Source organism: Cyanistes caeruleus, chromosome 7, assembly GCF_971803275.1.
Source record: "Cyanistes caeruleus chromosome 7, bCyaCae1.hap1.1, whole genome shotgun sequence".
Lineage (NCBI taxonomy): Eukaryota > Metazoa > Chordata > Aves > Passeriformes > Paridae > Cyanistes > Cyanistes caeruleus.
In genome coordinates, this window is record NC_141707.1 from 17,584,270 (window position 1) to 17,602,673 (window position 18,404).

General features: G+C 40.5%; 1 protein-coding gene across 1 annotated transcript in view; it reads right to left on the reverse strand.

Moving 5' to 3' along the window:
* The window catches only part of PPP1R1C (protein phosphatase 1 regulatory inhibitor subunit 1C), a 46,861-nt gene that overhangs the window by 18,352 nt on the left and 10,105 nt on the right, over window positions 1-18,404 (reverse strand). Inside the window, exons 3-4 of the mRNA XM_023930901.2 lie at window positions 8,267-8,304; window positions 6,205-6,265 (exon numbers count right to left, since the gene is read on the reverse strand). Coding sequence (XP_023786669.1) covers window positions 6,205-6,265; window positions 8,267-8,304 — 99 coding nt within the window. The remainder of the gene's footprint in view (window positions 1-6,204; window positions 6,266-8,266; window positions 8,305-18,404) is intronic.

Below are 18,404 nucleotides of genomic sequence, written 5' to 3' on the forward strand. Positions count from 1 at the left end.
TTGTATCGAGGTGCATCTGACTATGATGTGGATAAGAACAATATATAAATGATGAGAACAAGTAGTTTGGGAAGCAAAGCTGCACTTTTGTGACCTTTGGGACAAGGAAAAAATGCAATTATATGAAACTGCAGCACAAATCTTCTATTCCCAGTGCTTCAGAAGGTCCAGACAGTTGTGGGCCTTCCAACCAGGAAAATAAATATATACACAGCATTTTGTCACATCACAACACATGAACAAACAAGAGCAGTGTGCATAAAGAACAAGGCAGAGCTTGGCCTTCTGTTACCCAAGAAACAGCTTACTGAGACAGCTTTTCTACTTAAAAGAAATGTGTTGAAGAACTGGTACTACCAGGCTGAAGAACAGATGTTTCTCCAGGGACATGGCAGCTCTGCTAAGACATTAGAGGAAGACTTTCCCCCAACCTCAGGAATTGCTCCAGGCACTGGACATTGCCTGTTTTGGTGGAGTAGTCCTAGACCCCTGCCCAGTATCACAGCCATTTAGCCTGCTGGAAAAGGAGGGAGGACCAAAATACATGCTCAGGACTGAAAGGATAATTGAAAACCATCTCCATCTCCTGTTCTGGCCACATGGCTGATGTGCAGAATGATAATTTTTGAAGAAGGATCATTGTTGGAGAGATTGGAAAAATGTAATAGCCTGAGTCCAAGTGACTCACACACATAAGAAAACTTTGACTGAATACCAACTCAGTTTGTGAATTTTCATAGGCCTGGCCTTGGTGTTTAGAAGACCGTGTAAGATGTCTGATATTATGCCTGACATTACTTTCCTAAAATTTAAATTTAGGCCCATGTGTGAAGCAGAAACAACAACAAAAAATGGACATGGTATTTTTCTTTCTAGAATTCTGTGATGTTTCATGTTCTCACACTGATGTGTTTAGTTAACGCTAGAAGCTCTTTGCAGAGTTTGCCACATAAGAAGGCAGCCTGTAAAATGACACAAGTTTTTGTAGTGACTGCTAAAGTTTAGAAACTTCATTCCTGCACCACTTGAAGTAAATTTACTGTAAGTTTTTTGTTCCACAATGATTCTCATGGGCTCCAAACTCAGTGCTTACCATACTAACAATAATCTTTAATGTCTCCAGACTCTACCCGTGTTCGTTGTTAACCTTCAGTCAAAAAGTAATGAGATGCATCAGACATCATCAAGCTGGCCTAAGGGGTTACAAATTTGGATGAGGGCCATATACTGTACTAATTGCTTCTAATAAATTACATATTTCAGGAGGGACATAATGATTTTAATCATTTATTCTGCATGTTGTTTCCTTTGGAGAGAAGAACAAGCAGGCACTAAACAAGCAGAGCATCTGAAATTCATGGCAGAAGCTAGAAAGAGCTCATTTAATATCAGCCGTCATTGTAAATACTAGAATTATGCATGTATCAAATCCCTGGGTCTGAACACTTTGGGAAAAGCCAGTGAGTTCTGGTTGTTTTAATGACTCAAACCAAAATAATGTCTTTGAATGTTCCTTAGATTTATAACAGCTCTGATTTAATCCCATTTCAAATCTTGTAGCTGGGGCCTAGCTCAGGAAAAAGCCTTTGTTTTTATGCAAAGAAAAATACATTAAGGGGGGGATTTAAAGCATTTATTTCCCAAAAGGCTGAGAGGGAAAACAGTCAAATGCATCTCTTACTTGTGTGGGGAATGACTTTAATTATGATTTGATGGCTCCTCATTGCAAAGGTGGTCCAGTGAACACAGACAGCTACAGTAACTTTCTTTAAAGCCTGCTGAAACCAGTAGGATCTTTATCTGAACTAAGCAGCCTCTTGCAGAGTGAATCTAAAACGAACAAAGTTTTCCTATTTCCCTGACCTCTAGCACATCCAGACCAGTAGAATCACAGCTAATGAAATCCTCAAATCACTTGGGAACGTGCACTTCCTCCACAGGGGGAGACCTTGATGGTATTTAAATAGCCACCAGTATTAATAGCAATAGCTGGTAGATAATGTGGGGATTTGGGACCTCTAGGGAGCAATGCAGGTTTGGGAACAGCTCAGGCTGCCTCTGTCAGTCTTTGTAAACCTTGCTTCCTGTCACTGCAGTCTGCATTTCCTTCCAAGGATGAGCTGAGCTACCAAACAAAACATGACTACCTAGGTAAAAGGAAACCTGCCTCAGCACAAAGCATGCCCTGGGATGTTGCAGCTCTGAGACTCAAATGTGCCCTTTTGATTTTCATGTGGTAATGCGACACCAAGGAAGCACCGTTCCTTGGGGTAAGTGCAATCCACTTCTGCCCTGGCAGCCTAAGATGCCTTCACTTGATCCCTCTCTATCTGGGAGGGTTATTTTCCCGTCTTGGACTTCTCTGGCAAGTGTGAGGGTAAAAAATGAGACTCCAGCAAGACTTCCAAGGGCTCCTGTAGCCCACCAAGTAGAATAATGAAGATATTTCTAAAGATGCTGCTTGTGCTTGGATGGATGGATGGATGGATGGATGGATGGATGGATGGATGGATGGATCTTTGTGCTAAAACAGCTGGACATCTACTTTGGAAAAGGATCAAAGGATTCTTCTTGATTTTGTCATACAGAACAAGAAGCAGAGTAGTAAATAGGAAAAAAAGGCCTTACACAGTGAGAACTGACTGGAAAATATTGCCCAAGGTAAAACTGATGACTATTCAAATTGCAAAACATTCCTGTGCTTGTTTTTATGGTATTTTTTATAGGGAGGTTCAAGCCAACCTTCACACATGAAGAAGACCTTAAAGAATGAGGAAATTTGAAGTTCAGGCATAAAAGCCCATGAATAACAGAAGAAAAAGTGACACAAACAGGGGAACTGGAGGTGACGAACCCTCAGTTAAGATTGCTGCTAAACACAAAAAACTGTGACAAGAGGTGAATCACAATGTGCAGAAAATAGAATGAATTTGTCTGGTGCAACCTTCAGATACTGACTTCTGCCAACATTGCCTGCTACATACCAGCATGGAATTAACAAACACTAGCATGGCAGGTTAGGAAAAGAATTATCTATGAAAGCAAAATGGAAAACCTCTTTGACATCCATTAGGTTTGGTAACATAATGCTAAGAAGCACACCATGCTGAGCTGTTATCTGGCTGGCTGGCTGAGTCCCTCTCCAGATTACTACTTAAATCAATAGCTCTCACATTGATTTTTCCAGCACACTGTATTCCAGTAAAAAGAACAATGCCCTGAGATGAGTCAGCTATTTGCTCTGTCTGTAGGAACTCTGGTGTGTTTTTGTTTAGGAAAATAAAAGCAGGAGCCAAAGTACACATTGATATGCAGTAATAAGAACCTGCCTGTTGCTCCAGGTTTGCTACAGCTTGCTGCAGCAGCCACAGCCTGCCCTTGAACTAGAGGAAACTTCTGTAGTGATGAAACTGAAACGTTTAGTGATGATGTTAGACAGCTAATAATGTTGAATTTCAGTATAGTATGTGCTATGGCAGAAGGGAAAATTATGCCCACATAGATACCACATAATAGAATCATAAAATCGTAGAATGGTTTGGGTTGGAAGGGACGTTGAAGATCACCTCATTCCAGGCCCCCTTCCATGGGCAGGGATACCTCCCACTAGACCAAGTTTCTCAGAGCCACATCCAACCTGGCCACGGACACTTCCAGGGATGGGGCAGCCACATCTTCTCTGGGAAATGTGAACCCCTCCTCTGGGCAATTTAACTAAGAGGTTGATCTCCATATGTTTACCATGATAGGTAAAACCTCAGCAATACTGCATTTCCATTTTTGCATATATTTTAATGTATTTGGATATTTCATGTAACATGTTACCATAGTTCTGGTGTTGTCTACAATTGTCTGATGTTGCTTCTACTCTTTTCAACCATGCCAACAATGTCCCATTTTGTATGGGTTGCTATAACCACCACATGCACATTCATTTCCTCTTTCTCTCTCCTGCCTAGCCATCAATTCAGAAACCAGCAGCCTTTCTCTCACATAGTTTCATAATTACTTCAAAAAACTTACAAAAATGGCAACAAACTATTTCCAGCTACTTGGAGGTTTGGAGTCAGGCTGAAGCACGACTCTGCCCATGGTTTCTCTTGATCCCTCTCTGCTGCAGGCTCCTACTACAGCCCCTCATGTCTCCCACAGCTCTCCACACATCCCTGCTGTCTCAGCTTCCAGGCTCAGTTCCACTGCCTGCAAGATTGGCTTATTTCTGCGAACTTTGAGTTAACAGCAGCTACAAACCACTAAAATGTCAGAGAAGTTGACAAATTAAAATATTTGCTCCTCTTCTGCACTCCATTTACTATCTCCAGCTTTAGTGGTAAGGTACACCAGATTACAGTCTATCCCACCTTCCATTAGTAACAGCCTTGGACGGTATGGAGCACACAGGGGGCTGAAAAGAATTTCATTTTTTTACTTTACTGTGTGTTGAATACCATACCATGAATCTACTGAGGGAAATAAATATACATATATGCTCAAATTGAGGAGGAGTGTGCAAATGTGAAGCCTGTTATTCTGAAAATACTGTTGAATAGTGTTATCTTCGACTGCTATAAAACTAGAATAATTTAAATCATTATAAAAACACTGTATTCCTAAGTAGAAGTAGCTTTGTGTATTTCATAGCGCAGTGTATTTTACATTGCTGTGCCCAAAAAAAGGAATTCATGTTTTCATACCTATGAAAAGGAAGAAAAATGGATTTTCTACGAGGCAATTTTTAAATTAAAAGGAGTCATTTATGACAGTAACAGTATGGTAAAGCTGAAGCAATCCAGCCTGTTTACAGGAAGGGTCATCAACTTCCAAATATCCACTTGAGTATCTGGGAGTATGGTGCAATTTAGGGTGCTGAGGTACAGAGGAGAGGCATTCTGTGCTCTGCTCTGTGCTGTTTGCAAGGTATTTCAGGTTAGTTGTGATCTGTTGAATCACATGCTCTCCTGTGTTGTGCTGTTCCCTGAGAGCTGAGCTGATGTAGATGCACACCATGCCAGGCACTTCCCCAGGGCTCAGCAGGGTGCTGCAGGTAGTGCTCTGCAGGCTGCAGTTCCTGAGAGAAGCTGTGAGGACCTGTTTTTGCACAGTGTTTAGCCTAGGCTTGTAGGGCAAAATAATTCAGCAGAGAGATCAGTAGGTACTGCTATCTGTGCAAAGCATTTTCCTTCCAGAAGAAGTATTGTAATTGAACGTAATAAGATTAGTTCCAATATCCAGCACATAAACTTCAGCCCATTTTGGCAAACAGACAGTCTTGCATGGCAGCTGAGTGATATTTTAACTGTGGCTAGGACAGGTATTAGAGAGTTGAAGCTACAGTGAGATCCACAGAACTGGCTGATATGATAAATTACCTCATGACAGCAGCAGTATTTCACACAAGAAATCAGATATCCCACCTTTTCTGCCAGGTAATAAATTGTGTTAAGCAGACAAATGGAAATTTACGTATTCATTATCTCTCAAGAGACACCTGGCAGGACGGCCTTAGACTGCAGTCTGAAAATAATCCTGCTCTGACAAGTGTCAGTCAGAATCTGGTGAATCACCAGAGATTTTGCTTCATTGAAAGCGCCATCAAGTCAAATTCTGTTCAGAACTACATAAGAAGCAAGGCTTAAATGTAACTGTTCTGATCCCAGGTGATATTTCTGCTGCATTTGTACATATTCCTACATAGCATGTTAGCCCTCAGAACTTTCACCAAGACTTCTCATTTTTCCTTCTCTTCCCAAGAAAGTCTTCACAGTCCCCATAATCAGATACCCAGCCCACAGTTTTGGTTTTTATCCTTTTCACAGCTGCCTGGAAAGAGAGGCAGAATATGGGGAAGTGGTTTCAAATAAGAAACAGAGAAGTCTATGGGGCCAGCACCAATAGAATTTACATATTCAAGAAGCTCTGCTCATAATTTGGCATTGAATTATCTGTTAGAGCAAGCTAATCAAAGCATAAAAACTTCTTGTTTTGTTTGTTTTTTTCCCCCTCAAACAAATAAACTTGCCACTGCAGCAAGATCCTGTGCTGAGGATACAGAGATGGCCAGCAGCAGGCAGGTGGTCCATGCTGGGTGGTGACAGCAGAGTGGGAAGGCAGCGATGCCTGGGCATGACCCTGCGGCTCATGGGCAGAGCCAGGGCTCTGGCACAGGAGCCAGCGAGGCAGGGGCAGGGCAGGAGCTCACGGTACCTTTGAGCGCAGGAGGGGTGAAGACACTCTGCTTCCTCTGCTTGGGAGAGGCGCTCTGCGACTGCCGAGGGACAAAACAGAGAGAGGCGGTGAGAGCCGGGCACAGGGAGAGCTTCTGCTCCTGTACACACGCCCAGCTGAGAGCTCCTAAGGAAAACCTGCTGTGCACAGCTGGTGCCAGCTCCCAGCTGTACACAGGACAACCAGGACACTGTTTAATGGACAGCCTTTATGACTCCCAGGCAAGACAGACACAATACTACTAAAAATTACCCTTCACCCTATAAAAATATTGTTAAACATAAAATCAGCATAGCCTGCCCTTTTAACAGCCTGTGCAATTGATTCTCATATGGCAAATAAATGTCTATGTATATTAAAATAGTTGCAAGGTTTACATTAGCCAACATTCCAATTACAGTGTAATCAGTGATTATATGTATGTCTATACACACATTAGACATATGTACAGGTAGTACTGAAATATTAATATATACATTTTAATGTAAATAAGTGGAAAATCCACCCCCTGTACCTTTTCAATATGTTCTACTCAACCTAAGATAATAATTTCAGCAGCCAATCACTCAGCCTTTAAATGACTCTTTGATTTTGAGCGTTGTATTTAGACACACTTAAACTTTTTGTGGCCCCAAAATCACATCTGTGCACAAAAGACAAATCATTCCAAAATAATGGTAGTAAAATTACACATAGAGTAATAATAGTTTTACTGTATTATACCAATACACATAGAGTAATAATAGTATTACTACATTATACTGATATTCAGTTAACAAAAACTAACTGGAGTATATTCAGTGCTCAAGCAGAGCAGCTTTTGCAAAATGAAAGCAGCTAAATTGGTGTCAATATTATACCAACATGAATTATGTCTACATAAAAAGGATAGGAAAGCCTCACACAGTACACCTGTAGCTAGTTTTGGAAGGCATAAACATCATATCTCACTCTTAACAAAAAGGTTAAGGAAAAACTGTGGGTAGCCAAGCTTTTTTCCCCCCCCTCATTTTATCAGTTTCTCGTTGTAGTAATGATGTTGCCTTTACCCAAACATTTGCTAAAAATGCCTGATATATAGACTGTGAATTTTAATCAGATCTATTTTCTTCATGGAACATTTGAGACATGTTTCACACAAGTAGGGATAATCCTATTACCTTAGCTTATCACAATGGATAGAATGATAACATTTATAAATAAAATATTGTCTTCTTTGAAAAGAGAAAGCTATTTATAAGCACTATGGGATTGCTTGGTGAACCTCACGCCAGTAAATCTTTATAAGTTTGTATTGGAGTTCAAATTTGAACCGATCAATACCTGCTGCTGCTATTTAAAGTGCTGCCTGCTGCTCGGAGCAGTGGGTGAAGGAGAAAGAGATCAGGGAATTGGAGGGACTGTGCAAGGGGAGGTTAGAAAATGAGATTGGAGGAGCCACCTTTTAACTGCTGTGCACTGCACACCACTGCACTGCCTGCTGTAGGATTGACAAGTGCTGGAGGGAGTGGAGGGGGGCTTGAATGCCTTTGGCCCGGCAGTGAGCCGCAGATCCACGCTCGGATGGGCTGAACTGGCAGGGCCACCCTGGGTTTGCTGTGCTGTAACCAGGCATGGCAGCAGAGGGGAAGCTTGCCTCTCCCAGCTCCCTGCCACTGGGGGAAGGGAGAGCTGGCAGAACACACAACACAGCTTTACACCAAAGCCCTGCTTTGGAAGTGATGGTTCTTAAAAGGCTCTGTTACTGCAGGTGGTATGGCAATGTAAATAAAAGTATCAGCCTGGATGAATCAGTGGGTTTCAGAGAGTTTTTAACAATAGAAATAAATAAGTTTTTTTTTTTTATTATTATTATTATTATTATTATTATTATTATTATTACTATTATTACCATTATTATCATTATTATTATCATTATTATTATTATCATTATTATCATTATTATCATTATTATCATTATTATTATCATTATTATTAATAATAATAATAATAATAATAATAGTAGTAGTAATACATGTTTTTAAAAAATAAAATCACTTACCTCTGCCTGTGAGATGTTTGTTCTCTTCTCATCTTTTTCTAGAGAAAAACATGTGAAAAGAGAAAAGTTAATTCAGAAGAGTTTCTTGGTGCTAACACTTGTAGCTCTGCCATGAACCTACAGCACTGCTGTAAATAATAAATTAACCTTCTTATTTACAGCTTTTCTTCCTCATTTGTGTGTCTCAGAAAGCCAGAGGCCCTGATTAGCATTTAGACATAAGCACTGCATCTGAAGCACTTAACTCCCATTTTTGCCTGTGAATAACAGTGAGCAGTGGAGCTCCTTCAGCAGCAGGTCCTTTGTCCTGGCTGGCAGCAGGGCTCTGCACTGCAAGTGGGGCTGTCAGGGCTGCTTTGCCCAGGGAATGAGCTTTCTTCTGTGGTCAGAAAACGTCTGGTTACCAAATGGTGTGAAGCACACTCACAAAGGGTTCTACTGCACTCAATAACAAGAACCTCACCTTAGTTATTAATATACCAACACTGGCACTGAAGACTGCCTCAGGGTAATATCCAAATTTAACAAAACAAAGTTTTACAAAGAGCCATCTTAACCTTAGAAATTTCATGTCATTACCAGACTGAAATTTTACCTGAAGCTTCTTACTTTTGATGCCTTAATTTGCTTTAGATTGTATGGCAGAATTGGCAAAATTTGAGATTTCTAATAAAAATAAGTGCATCTGAGAATCTGTATGAACAACTAAGTAAGATTGTATGACACAAGGAAAGTTCAAGGTTCTTCCTGACTATGGCACATAACCAATTTTTGTATGAGCGAAATTATTTCACTGCTGTTGCCTTCATGTGGTTAATGGCCAGAAAGTATTGCTGATGATTTCACAAATATTTGACAGAGATAATACAGGGTATTTGATATGCAGAACCTTGGAGCTCTAAAATAAAATGTCATTAAAAACATAGACGTCAATCTCTCACTGTTGCAATGAGCCTTCTAAAATTTTCCACTTCCAGATACCAAGTGTGTAATTTTCACTGAGGTGTGACAGATCTGTAAACATAGGTCTGAGCAAAGAATTAGGTCTAGGTAACATCATTTAATCTGACTTATTCTCTAGATATTGTCTGCTTGTGGTGAGCTGTGGTGTGGGGGGATGAGCCAGTCCATGCAGCTGGATTGATCACATTCGCTATTGCATTCTTTACCATTGACTCTGTGCATCTTGAAAATGTTAATTGAATTACCAGGTTTTTCAATGTAAGCATTTCCCATTACCTCTCTCTGAAAGATATTCATATCACTCATACTCAGGGTTAAAAAGAGTAGTTGAAAACAGCACTGATTACTAAAGCATGATCCCACAGATACAGAATTATACAAGACAATCAAAAGGCCAGTTTCCTGCCATTGACATTTGAGTGAACTTTGGTAAGGTCACTGATCTCCTCCTGGATTTCCCTACCTGTAAATAAGCATAGCAGTGTCTATTTCAGTATAGAAGTGTCTATTCAAATCCATAAAACACTTTGGGGTATGAAGTCAGGCTGGCTAAATGAGTGCTTATTTATGTGCTTGCAGACTTTCTTATTGGTTGCATACCAAGACATCAATGTGGCAACATTGGAATTTTTTATTTTTTATTCTTACTTATGAAAGTAAGAATTAATGCTCTCCCTGCAAAAGGCCAGTACTGGCATCAAGAGATCACGTAGAAAATCTCCATGTCAAGAGATTTTGCTGTGAGAATGAAGGTATAAGGTAAGAAAAAACATCATCAGACATGTCCACCAGTGGAAGTCAAGCAAGCCATGCATCTCCCACCCTCTAATCCCTCTCAAATCCATTGACAATTACAAACTGAATTTCTTTAGTGAACTCTTAGAGCAGAAATTCATCTTGAGAAGGGTTAGGAAATAATCAGAAACTAAATCACAACTATCAGAATGCGATATCACTTGATTCACGGGGAAGAATAAATTCTCTGGTTTGTCAACAACCTTTAGTTCCCATTGACTACTAAGCAGGCAGGACTGCTCACAAAAAAATAAAAAAATCATAGTTATACAGAATGAGAAATTCATTTTTCACGTTTATAACTTAGCAATTATATCATGGAGAATGTGAAGAGATCAGCTGTTTCTCTTATATATGGATCAAACCCCTAGCTCTCAGTAGGTAACTTCTCCCTACAGATTTGATCTCTTTTTGGAGCCAGAAGGGAAGAAAATTATATTCCATTTTCCTTCCTCACAGACCATAACATTGTTCACAGAACACAATATAGCTGTATTGTATTCCAAATCTCAACATACGGCTTTTTTTCCAGTTTAACTTATTCTAGGCTGCTTTAATTACTAACAGGAATCTAATCACTCAAATAATTTCTTGACAGGTTTTGTGATTTTGTTTTAGAGAGGCATAATCATATGAGGACCTGAGAATGGGTTTGTACATACCCAAGTGGACATATGTGAAAACAAGACTGGAGCTTTGTTTAGAGACTTCTTTAGACCCATGCTGAGGAAAAAGCAGTTGAGGACTTTCCTTTGTGCTGGGTGAATAATGTTTGAGCCTAGTGTGATCCTTACCTCATGTAGGCTGGAGCATCACCTGGCAAATTAAGGCTTTTATTCTATATTCTCAAATAAATATGCAATGAAGGGTTCAGTCTAAATGGTATTCCCATCAATCCAGATATGTGTACAGACTTTCTGAAACAAAGACTTCACTTTTTTTGAGGAGAGTCACTTCTGAGAGCCCATCTGCCTGCACAGACCCCCTTTCAGAATGAGGGTTCTAAGCTTTAGCCTTTACCCAGGGCAAAATCCCACCCACTTGCAGGGAAACCTGCAAGACCTGGCCCGGCTATGTTGCTGAAATAGGTGGAAGAAGCACCAGGGGGGCTCTCCCAAACACGGCTGTTAGCAGAGCTCCTTGAATTCAACCGGCACACCCTCCCAGCAGAGCTGCTCTAATAAGCTGAGAACCCCCAAGGGAGCCCCTATCTGAAGGCAGAGAAGAACCCAGAGGAAGGAGGCTGATTGTAGCTGGAATGAAATCTGCTTGGTGCTGCAGATCACTCCTTCCACAGATCTCCAGTGCTGTGCAAGCATCATGTCCATGCTGGGGAAGCTTTGTGGTCGTTTTAGAGCGAGATCAAAATTCATCTGCCTTGCTTCTCCCCCTGGATAATGTTAATGCACTTGGAGCAGCCATGCAGGGCAAGAGGTGACCTGTTTTAAAGGAGCTGGCCTCTGATATCACCCATGGGCTCCGCAGTGGTCTCATCCAGCAAAGGCTTATCTCATCCGGCTAAGTACCCTGCTTGCTTTCCCCTCGGCAAGAGCAAGTAAAAGCTTTTCCTGCAGGGTTTCAGTCAGGCACTGGAGAAACAGAACAGGTCAGAGGCCAGTTTTTACACAAAAGAAGCTCAGTAAGAGACTGGTATAATTGCTGGAGAAAGCTTCTTGTAGAGAGTTTAGAATTTTCGTTGGGAAAACACAGCCGAGCAGATAAAAATCACAGGGGGCTGATAGGTTTGGACTCAGGCAATTTTAGAAACTAAATCCAGAAAATACTCTTCATTTTTCTGCCATTTAGTGGCAGAAAAAGAGGAAAATATCTCAAAATTATTTTTCAGTCATTTCACATTTCAATTTCTCTGTAAGTAAAATAAAAATAAATTTTTTTGATCTACCAGTTTACCTCACTGGTGTTTGACCACCAGCATACATATTAGCCATTGGTATTTGTAAAACAAGCTCATTGAACTCTGATTTAGAAGTTGACTAACATAATATTTGGTTTTTTTGTTATCAAAACTACTTTTTCTTTCTCCTAGAAAACATAGCAAGATCAAAAAGTATTTAATGTTTTCTTTTTGCCAGAGTCCTAACTACACATTGCCACAGAGCATCTCATCGCTTCTTACTAAACCACTGGGGTAGGAAAAGGAAAAAAAAAAACAGAAAAGACCATCATAAAGAATGCTTACATAGTTAATTGTTTGATTGTCGCTTGCTGGTTTTTATTTGCCAGTGTTTATCAATGAAAACTCGACTATGGGTTTAGATGTCATTACATTTAATTACAAAGAGATATCCTGGTAAGCCCTCCTGGAGTGAGTATATGTTTCTGGAAATATTCCCATTGCAGGAACACCTCATTAGACTCTCGAATGCAGCTGCTGTGGCAGGCGTAGCTGGGAGCTCTGCTCCCCTCCTCAGTCAAGTGCTGACAGGAGAGACTGTGCGCTGTGGTGCTGCTGCATCTCGCTCGCTAATCAGCATCTAAATTACTGCCTGGCCCTTGAGGGAGCACTAAGAACAAGATTTGTACAGCAAGCATTAATGAAAACATAGGGCAGGGAGGAATTTGCTATATACAGAGGCATTTGCCTGCCTGCCTACCCTGTCAGGCGCTTGCAGCTCAGGTGTGTAATTTGGGGAAGGTCCCACACTGTGCTGACAGCGCTGTCACCAAGGGACCTCTCTTCCCTCAGTCTCAGAGATCATAGCACAGCTTTTCCCAGCTAGATCCTGCCTGTAACCAGCCCTTTGTACTTCATTAAAATACTACAGGCCAAGTGAACCTGCTCTTTGGACGCTTAAATTTTTTTTCCCCCAGGTAAATCAGTTATTTAAACAACCCTGTATTTCCCACCTTCAATATTCAAGTAGCCATTACTACTACTGAGAGCGGGGGCAGCAATCTCCTTTGTTAGACCAAATCCTTCCTAAATGTGCTCAAGGTCAGCCACTAAATGAAAAAAATAATCATCCTTTCTTCCTGATGCACACAACAGCATCTGATCCAAACATCTCTGATCATGCAGACAGTATCTATGGAGCCACTTTAAGCTCCACAGCCATAAGAATATGAAATAAAACCATCTTTCACAAACTACATAGATCAAAATTTCTTTAAAACTTGCATTCTGGTAAACATAATCTGCTTTGGAAGAAACTGGAGACATTACAAACCTCAAATGTGAATCTGAATGTATTTGTTTACATCACATGATTCTCGGAAGGGAATTTTAGTGCCTGATTCACCACCTTGTTATTCCAGCTCCATGCCAGACTCATGGAAATCAGTCTCATTTCACTGGCATTAAACTAGAATACAAGAGTGATGAATCAGGTCTGCAGCCTTACCACAGAGCAATCATGAATTATTATAACAAACACAAAAATCATCCCTCTTTTCAGCATTTTGTTCCAAATTTTTCATTCTCCCCCCTTAAAATACATGATAAATATTAATATAAGACAAAATCTAAGTAAGTGCCATAAATCAAATACAGCTTCTCAAAATACATTTTGAAAGAAAATTAAAATTTAATTATTTTCTACTTTCTTAAAAAAGGACTAAGTTTTCTGCCTCTTGTATTATATATACATATAAATGTATTGCATTTCTGCCTGACTTTGTGGCCTTCCAGTTGCTGCTGCCAGCTCTGTAAGGCTTTAGTCTGATACTGTCCTGGAATGAGCGGATATAAAACAGGTTTTGTGGAAAAACCTGTCATGAAAAGAATAGATCCATGCAGAATTTTCTTTTTCTGAAACACAAGAGGCTCTGTCCTGCTCCATGAGAGAGGGTCAGGAGAGCAAGGAAGTGGGAACAGTTCCTGATGTGAAGTCCTGGATCTATGACATGGGGACAATTCCAGAGCTGGCAGGTCTTCCCAGAGAGACACACGCAGGAAATAAGCATTCTGTTTGGACAACTAATGTAAAGATTGGCTTTCATTCACAATATAAACAATGCCAGCCTTGAAGATATTTTCTTCTAGTTGCTTTCTAAGCAGCACAAACCCCTCTTTAGTGAAGAAAATGGAGACAGCTTCCGAAGGATGACTAAATAAGATTAACCAGGAGGAGGTAAGTACTTTATTTTTTATTTTGATCTCTCAAATGAGACATGTTCTGGACCAAACAAAAATCTCTGACTTAATTACCACTCTGAGCTAAACTTTTCATGTAATTTTCAGCTGACCAGTGTGGACTCCTGACACCAGAGCAGGGAGGAACCTCTGGCAGGACCACAGGGGGTCACTGTGGGCAGAAGCTCTGCATATGGGTTTGCCTCCACATTGCTTCAAAGCTCCCTGAAATTTATTTCATTCCAAAGAGATACCACTTATTTAACAGCAAAGCACTGCTTTCTGTTTCCAGCATGCCAGAGTTAGGCTCAATCAGAAATCTGGGGTGTCTGCTATGGTGTATGCTAAGGGTGCTTTACCCTTGGCAAAGAGGAGTTCACCAGTGCCTGGTTCTGCTGGCTGTTGAGGGGAGCTAAATGATGTTACAGGCAAAATGAGCCCCACAGGAATTCAAAACATCTCAGTGCAAATCCTGCACCAGCAAAACAAACTGGGCAAAATGGAATGTTGGAGAGAAGGGGAGGACAATCATTTTATCTCTGACTTTATTAGGCTGTAAGCAACAGCAAGTTTTGTCATTGATTTAAAAGTCAGTATTTTATCCTGTATATATAGCATAAATTGGCTGAAATGAAAGAAAAAATCAAAAAGAGAAAAAAGGCAAAATGCTTTCTCATTTAATAAACTAGTTCTAGAGTTAGTGCAACAGGGAAAGAATTTCAGATGTACAAAAAACTGCTTCTTAGTCAAAACTCTTGCTCATTATCTAAAGTAAGTAATAATAATCATATCAATATTCACTGCACCATTGAAGGAAAAGGTTAATACATTCAAATAGGTAAAAATAAATGAGACAAAAAAGAAAACTGCTGGGATTACTGATGTGAAATTTAAAATAATTTGTCTATTGGGAAAGCTGTTGGTAAACTCAGGTCTAAAAATGAGTGAAATAAGATTTAAAAGATACGTGATAGTCTACATATGACCATTTTCTGCACAGCTACTTAGAATGATTAAAAATCTCCCATTTAGATTGAAATACACACTAGGAAAAAATCCCTTATTCTTGCAGCAAATAAATGTTAACCAGGATGATACTTATTTTCTAGCATGAACCAGAAGGGAACTGGACAACCATCATTTCTGGGTGCCCCAGGCAGTGCTGGAGGGCCAAACTAAACTACAAGGAAACCTTAGAAAATTAGATTTTCACAGACATACAGAACAAGGCAAAGGAAAAAGACTACAAAACAGACCTAAATCACAAAATGTAGTCTCAAAGTTGTCCAGCTGTGTAGAAGGAGAACTCACCTCACCATGAGGTTACATTGACATAGGGGCTATTCTGACATGGCAGACCTCAATAAAGATTTCATCTTTGCTGCATGCACCAAGGGCAGTTTCCACACTCATGGCATACTCTCACCTGGCCTGAAACCTGGCAGTGAAAGACAAGATTCACAAGAAGGAAATAGGAGAGCAGTGGAGACAAAAAAGGGTTTTGAGAGGTTAGAGGAAGGCCAGAGCTGTAGAGAAGCTGCCAGCAAATTCTCAGAGAAACAGATTCAAAAAGCAGGAACATGAGTCTGCAATGGGTGTCCCCAAGTAAAACTAACTGCCAGAATACTGAATTTTTGTTAGTGATTGCTACTGTTTAACCAAATGCACTCAAGGCTTGTACTCAAACAACTTCCCAAGCAGCTTGCAATTATTGCAATCATTGTACATTGATGAAGCCATAACAATGTTAGTTTGTGAAAAGACTTCACCGTGCCATCAAGTACTCTCGAGTACAGAAGGAAGGCACGCAACTTGAGCAGACAGCTGCCCAGGGCTGTGAGTCCAGCAGTAACACTGGAGAGTATTAGTGAAGTGCCACTTTCCACCTGCTTGATTGCTTTAGGTTCAGTTTGTGTTCAAATGACTGAAGAGGCTGAAGATCTGACTACAATACTGAGGCAAAGATCATGAAGTAAAATCCATGATTAACAGGAAAACAGTGCTAGCAAATCCCAGGATAAATTTTTAAACCATTTTCTAATAATTTCATGTGCAGGAATCAGCTGTGATGGAAAATGGCTCAGAACTGACCTGCTGATCACAATCTTTGCAAATTACAGCTGCAAATGCCATCACTGTCAGTGGTTCCTTTCTTGGCTGGGAGCTGTAGGAATATTCTAAGTTCTAAAATAAAAACCAGCAGCAGCAGCAGCCAAAACAAAAAAAAACAAAAACAGAAACAAAACCAAAACAAAAACAAAAACCCAGCCAAACGTTTCTTAGCATGCTATAGCTCATAAAACCATTTAAAATGTATCCTATCTGAAGGTGTTTGTACGTTCTGGAAAGCGACATTTGCCATGGGAGAAGAAAACATACAAAACAATAAATTTTTCCTTAGCCAGTGATTAGTTTTTGCTGCCTTAGCAATTTCCTTCCTTTTGGAATAATGCCTCAAGGATTTCAGTAAGAAGACTTTGTAAAGCTAGTCCTGGCCAACTGCTTGTGGCTTGCTTGTGGTCAGAATGCACATGCAGAGAGCTCCTCACGCACAAGTATCATCTTACGCGGGAATCAAGCTGCCTACTAATAATAGTTCTTCTTGGGAGTTAGGACCTCTTTTTACGAAAAAGAAGATGCAAATATCAGTTTTGTAAAGCCACTGTTGGGTTTCCCAAGCTTTCGAAGAGTCAGCAAAACCAGGTTCCACAGTCTCATTCTTGCCTTATGCACAGCTAGGTGGGCTGGAACAGCCCAGGGCAATCATTGTTAGCTCAGAATAACTCAGCTGTAATTTCCAAAGGTGTTTTTCAGAATTTCTACTAGCCTTCCTACATACCAGAGACAGAGGGGATCGTGGCTTTTGTTTTATACATCTCCATCTGTACTGTCACAATCAGAAACACCTTGCTGTGATTCCTTTGGAATGAGCCACATGCTCCTTTGGGATGTGCTGTATACATTAAAGCCTAAGTCACGCACCAGCACCAGCATTTCAGGAGGCTTGAAAGCACACCTCTTAACAGTAGCAGCCTGCTTGCTGACCACTGTATTTCAAAAACAGACAGTAAAAACCTAATGTTCGTCAGGATCAAAAAATCTTCCAGGTCACAATATTTTAAAAGGAAAACTCTTTTTTCTCCCCATCCCTTGTTTCCCGTCCCCTCCTGCTCGCCTCCCTTCCCTTCAGTTCATCAGTACAATTCCACTTGGAAGAGAAAAGGATACAAACTAGCACTTAGTAACACAAACATGTAACTTTCATTTCAATTGGGCTTTTAGGTTAAATGGCTCCCTGATTCTGCAGCTGTCCTGCAGATCCTAATACAAAAGGGAAAAGGCAGAACAAGCACTTCAGCTGATCCCAGAGCAGCTACTCTGTGGAGGTGGCCAAGGAAAGGGCAGGACATGTTCATCCAAATGTTTGCTTTCTACCAGTACCTGTGAACAGCTGTGAACTTCAGAAAGGCTTGAAGGGAACACTATCACTGCCTGCCATTGAGTGGTGGAGGCACAGTGCAGTCATGTTTAGGTTATGTCCAGGATGTCCAGGTATCAGAATAAACCATATTGTAGAGTGCAATAGAGCTCACTGCTGTATTGAGCTTTCAATCTGCCTTGCTCAGGTTCATTTTCTGTGTGACTTTCTGTTTTCTTTTCAGAATGAAGAACATGGCCTCAGCTGAAAAACACAACCTTTACAATGCACCTTCATCTACTTAACACTGCTGACTCTGTTAGTGCAGTTTGGTTCCACAAGATGAATAATACCACGACATCAGTTCTCTGTGGGACATCTGCATGCTGGGATCCCAGGAAAAACATGAACAGAAGGAGCACTTCACTGTGCTTCATTCTGCTACTCTGACAGTTTCTTGATCCTTCAGTAAAGACATTTGAGAAAAAATTCAGAAGTGATTTTAGATACAGGGATACAGGCACAGGAGTAACATTTTGAAGGGGAGAAGGACAAAACAGAACTCCTTTCAATAGACATAAAGCTTAATTCTACCCCAGAACTGCTTTGGTTACTGTAAAAAGAGACTCAAGTGGTCCATCTGATCTTGTTTCCACCAGCTGATGACACAGGCAGCTCAGACTCACAGGAAAGCAAAGCTAAGCTCTGCAGCTCCCTGCACTCTCACTGAATTTCTGCAATGTTCTGTAGTTGGCAAAATCTTTCAGGACTGATATGTTCCATTTGTTTAGTCTCTGCTAGCTTTAGGTCCAGATTCATTAAATTCCCACTTCTAATTTATTTTGAAGTTTTAACTTTTGTTATGCCAT